This window comes from Salmo salar, chromosome 05 (genome assembly GCF_965601325.2).
Source record: "Salmo salar chromosome 05, fSalSal1, whole genome shotgun sequence".
NCBI classification, from domain to species: domain Eukaryota; kingdom Metazoa; phylum Chordata; class Actinopteri; order Salmoniformes; family Salmonidae; genus Salmo; species Salmo salar.
In genome coordinates this window covers 76292501-76297500 of record NC_138295.1, presented here as the reverse complement: position 1 = coordinate 76297500, position 5000 = coordinate 76292501, and the positions used below count along the sequence as shown (strand labels likewise).

The 5000-nt window shown below is 50.0% G+C and overlaps 1 protein-coding gene across 3 annotated transcripts in view; it reads left to right on the top strand.

Annotated features, from left to right (window-relative positions):
* The window catches only part of LOC106605922 (nuclear pore membrane glycoprotein 210), a 41633-nt gene that overhangs the window by 13752 nt on the left and 22881 nt on the right, over positions 1-5000 (top strand). For all 3 annotated transcript variants that reach the window (XM_082975585.1, XM_045718893.2, XM_045718890.2), the window contains exons 16-21: positions 835-1026; positions 3017-3209; positions 3487-3557; positions 3661-3765; positions 4464-4565; positions 4732-4860. In XM_082975585.1, coding sequence (XP_082831711.1) covers positions 835-1026; positions 3017-3209; positions 3487-3557; positions 3661-3765; positions 4464-4565; positions 4732-4860 — 792 coding nt within the window. The remainder of the gene's footprint in view (positions 1-834; positions 1027-3016; positions 3210-3486; positions 3558-3660; positions 3766-4463; positions 4566-4731; positions 4861-5000) is intronic.

Below are 5000 nucleotides of genomic sequence, written 5' to 3'. Positions count from 1 at the left end.
TGTGCACTGAAACCATCTCCTTCGGTATCGGAGTTGAATAGCCTCAGAATTGCTTCATCCGATATTGGATCGTTTTCATTGTCGCTCTCGTCACTTTCATCCGGAGGCAAATCCCCCGCTGAGCCCTCTTCAACAAGCAGCAGTCCAGCCTTTCGAAACTCGTTGATGATAGTGGATTTTTTGACAATGCTCCACGCTGTCAGGACCCACTGGCAGACTAGACCATAAGTTGCTCTTCGCATGCGGCCCGTTTTAGTGAAGGATTTCTCCCCACTTGTCATCCAAGCCTCCCGCTGAACACGGAGCGCCACCTTAAATGCACGATTTACACTGATGTCGAGTGGCTGCAAATACTTTGTTGTGCCCCCAGGAATCAGGGTGACAAAATGACTACCACCGTAATCAGAATGATGGGAAGTTTGAGAGCGCTCGATTTAATCTAAACAGTAAACAAAAAAGATGTTTGACCTTAACCCGTTCGGCAATTTCATTGGTCTAATGAAAGCTTCATGCCGCCAAAAAACTGAGCACGTCACAGAATGTTTTTTTGGAGAAAAAAATTTGAAAGCGGGAAAAATCCATATATTAGCCGCGTCATTGTTTAAGCCGCGAGGTTCAAAGCGTGGGAAAAAAGTTGCGGCCTATAGTCCGGAAATTACGGTAATTGACAATACATGGACTTTATAGAGTTTATTGACTGACAGTAAAACAGTCTTATTGAAGCTGACACCAATTTCTCTGATAAAAATACAAGACAATATTCCATTTAAATCTATAGTCTTATGAAGTATTTGCCTCTCTGAATCGACTGTGTGTGTCTTTGTGTGTGTGTAGTGGCTGGTGTTCAGCAGTGGGAACTCCCCAGGTCCTCTGAACCAGGATCCCTCAGTAGAGCAGAGCAGAGTGAGAGTAGACTGCAGCGCCCCGGGTTCTCTCTCTCTCTCCCTCCTCCCCTCCTCTCCTCCCTCCATCCCTCCATCCTCCCTGTCCCACCCGTGCCCTGAGCCCCACTATCCTGCCAGCCTGGTGAGTTTTTCTATTGCTCATTGTCTCTCTACCTCCCCTTTTCCCCACCTCTCTCTCTCTGTCTCTCTTTGTCTTTCTCTGTCTCTCTGTCTCTCTTTCTTTCTCTCGCTCTCTCTCTCACATTTTCATATTTCCTTTTGTTTTTTTTCTTTCCCTGCCCTCATTAACCTCTCCTCGTTTATCTCTGTTTCCCTCTATCACACACAGACACATCCCTCGCTCCCTCTCTCCCTTCCTCCCTCCTTCCTACTTCTCACTCCAATTACTTGCAATGTGCCTGAGAAAAGTGATGGTGGTCTCCATAGCAACTCCTGTATCTGTCTTCACAACAACGTTTGTGTGAAAGGGGGATTTTTCACCAAGGAAAAGGACAGAGGAGCATATGCACACACACACACACACACACACACACACACACACACGGAGAGAGAAAACCTGTTGACTGCAATCAGGGTCTCTTTCACACAGATTGCCTGTGAAAATTGTAGATGAGAATGTGTGACTGATTTTGATTGAAATAGAACTAGAGTACGATATATTTTCTGTTTATCCTTGTGGTTTAAGACCCTGCTTGTAGAGGCAAAGCTCATTTTTGTTGAAACCTAAAAGACAGGCAACCACTCAGGCTAGTCGCCATATTGCGGTAGTGTTCTCAGTGCACAGTGCCCTCTCTCCACTGAGCAAACTAATAAACACACTTCTACTGCAATGTTTCTACTTCCTCTTGGGATGGGAACGACCAATCAGCCAGCACACACGCACACACACAGCACACAGCACTCTCTTTGCTTATCTTAATGACCCAAACAGATGTTTCACCAAGTAGCTCAGACCAAAACACTCTTCTAGCATATGGTGTGTCTCCCTCTCCCACACTCTGTCTGCCCCTCTCATATGGTGTCTCCCTCTCCCACACTCCGTCTGCCCCTCTCATATGGTGTGTCTCCCTCTCCCACACTCCGTCTGCCCCTCTCATATGGTGTGTCTCCCTCTCCCACACTCCGTCTGCCCCTCTCATATGGTGTGTCTCCCTCTCCCACGCTCCGTCTGCCTCTCTCCCACGCTCCGTCTGCCTCTCTCCCACGCTCCGTCTGCCTCTCTCCCACGCTCCGTCTGCCTCTCTCCCACGCTCCGTCTGCCTCTCTCCCACGCTCCGTCTGCCTCTCTCCCACGCTCCGTCTGCCTCTCTCCCACTCTCCGTCTGCCTCTCTCCCACGCTTCGTCTGCCTCTCTCCCACGCTCCGTCTGCCTCTCTCCCACGCTCCGTCTGCCTCTCTCCCACGCTCCGTCTGCCTCTCTCCCACGCTCCGTCTGCCTCTCTCCCACGCTCCGTCTGCCTCTCTCCCACGCTCCGTCTGCCTCTCTCCCACGCTTCGTCTGCCTCTCTCCCACGCTCCGTCTGCCTCTCTCCCACGCTCCGTCTGCCTCTCTCCCACGTTCCGTCTGTCTCTCTCCCACGTTCCGTCTGCCTCTCTCCCACTCTCCGTCTGCCTCTCTCCCACGCTCCGTCTGCCTCTCTCCCACGCTCCGTCTGCCTCTCTCCCACGCTCCGTCTGCCTCTCTCCCACGCTCCGTCTGCCTCTCTCCCACGCTTCGTCTGCCTCTCTCCCACGCTCCGTCTGCCTCTCTCCCACGCTCCGTCTGCCTCTCTCCCACGTTCCGTCTGTCTCTCTCCCACGTTCCGTCTGCCTCTCTCCCACTCTCCGTCTGCCTCTCTCCCACGCTCCGTCTGCCTCTCTCCCACGCTCCGTCTGCCTCTCTCCCACGCTCCGTCTGCCTCTCTCCCACTCTCCGTCTGCATCTCTCCTTATCTAACAACACTTTACCCATCACTCTGTTCATGTTTGCATTGTGTCTATGTTTACTTTTAGGACCTAAATGGAATTTGTTTGGGCCAGTCATATTATAGGAAACCTCGTCCCCTTAACGTCATCCTGTGTCTCCTCTTATCCCCACCTTCCTCCCATCCTCCCTCCCTCCCTCTCTCCAGTTGTCTGTGTCCAGTAGCAGGGATGCTGTGCTGCAGTTAGCAGTGTTTGACCACCGGGGGGTGCAGTTTGACAACTTCAGCTCGTGCTCTGTGAACTGGCTGACCTCTAACTACTCCCTGCTGTCCCTGCCCTCACACACACACATGGGCCTGGCAGACACACACACACCCAGCGGCCACAGCAAACTGCACGGTCAGGGTTTTCATTACTCGTTCAGCCTAGTGGAGATCCAGGCACAATAGAGATTGTGTGTGTGGTGTTTAGTATGTTTTATGGTTGTTGATTAAATGGTTTGTTAAAGGGATGCTCGTTACCACACAAGTACCAGTTATCGGGGATTGTGTTGAGGGGATTTCAATAGAATCACAATGAGAGGCCGTGTTGTCAGGCCCCTAACATTTTCAGAAGTGGATGCTGATAGGCGGTGTTTGTACATTCAGAGTTCTGATTGGTTGTCTCTGTGTTGCAGGTCGTCAGGTGCTCCGCGCCCACGATCTAACAGGGACAGTCACCATCACTGTGGCCCTCACACCTGCACAGGTGTGTGTGTGTGTGTGTGTGTGTGTGCGTGTGTGCGTGTGTGCGTGTGTGCGTGCGTGCGTGCGTGCGCGTGTGTATTATAACTGTGTGTGTTGTATTGTAGGACTCATGGGCCACACCGCTGACTGCGTCTGTGCATCTGAGACTGGTGGAGGACGTGCTGTGGGACAAACGTGCTATAACCCTCTATAACCACCCTGACATCACTGTGAGTGTTATAAAGCCTTTATAACTACTCTGACACATTGCCAATACCACTGTGAATAACCTCCTAGCAGATTTAATGCATGACTTTCTCTCTCTCTCTCTCTCTCTCTCTCGCTCTCTCTCTCTCTGTCTCTCTTATCTCTGTCTCTCTCTTCTCTCTCTTCTCTCTCTCTTATATCTCTCTCTCTCTCATCTCTCTCATATCTCTCTCTCTGTCTGTCGTTCTGTCTCTCATATCTCTCTTTCTCATATCTCGCTCTCTCATATCTCTCTCTCTCATACCTCTCTTTCTCATATCTCTCTCTCTCATACCTCTCTTTCTCATATCTCTCTCTCTCATATATCTCTCTCTGATATCTCTTTCTCTCTCTCTCATATCTCTCTCATACCTCTCTTTCTCATATCTCTCTCTCTCTCATATATCTCTCTCTGATATCTCTTTCTCTCTCTCTCATATCTCTCTCATACCTCTCTTTCTCATATCTTTCTCTCATACCTCTTTCTCATATCTCTCTCATACCCCTCTTTCTCATATCTCTCTCTCTCATATCTCTCTCTCTCATACCTCTTTCTCTCTCATATCTCTCTCATACCTCTCTTTCTCATATCTCTCTCTCTCATATATCTCTCTCTGATATCTCTCTCTCGCTCTCTCTCTCTCTCTCTGATATCTCTCTCTTTCTCTCTGTCTCTCTCTAGGAGAACCTGACATTGGTTCAGGGTTCAGGACACTTCTTGGTTCGTCTTCAGGACAGAGAGCTGGCCAACATCACTTACCTGGAGAACAGCAATGTTGTACAGGTGACACACACACACACACACACACACACACACACACACACACACACACACACACACACACACACACACACACACACACCATTAACACACATTCCCTGCCCATAGCCAAGGAGTTCTGACTACGGTCCACAGAGTGCTGCTAAGTCAGGCTTGTGTTGTCTCTTAGGTGTCTCCCCTGCGGCCTGGCCTCTCCTCCATCCTGGCCTATGACCTGTGTTTGACCTCTGCTGACCCCGCCGTGACCTCCATCTCCATCTCTGACATCACTGACTTCCAGATAGACTTTGTTGACATTGTGAGTGTCCTCTCATTCTGTTGGATGAAGGAGAGTTGCTCTTTACAACCATGCTGGATTATAAAACACCACATTTGGTACATGCGTGTCTGTGTGTGTCTGTGTGTGTGTGTGTGTGTGTGTGTGTGTGTGTGTGTGTG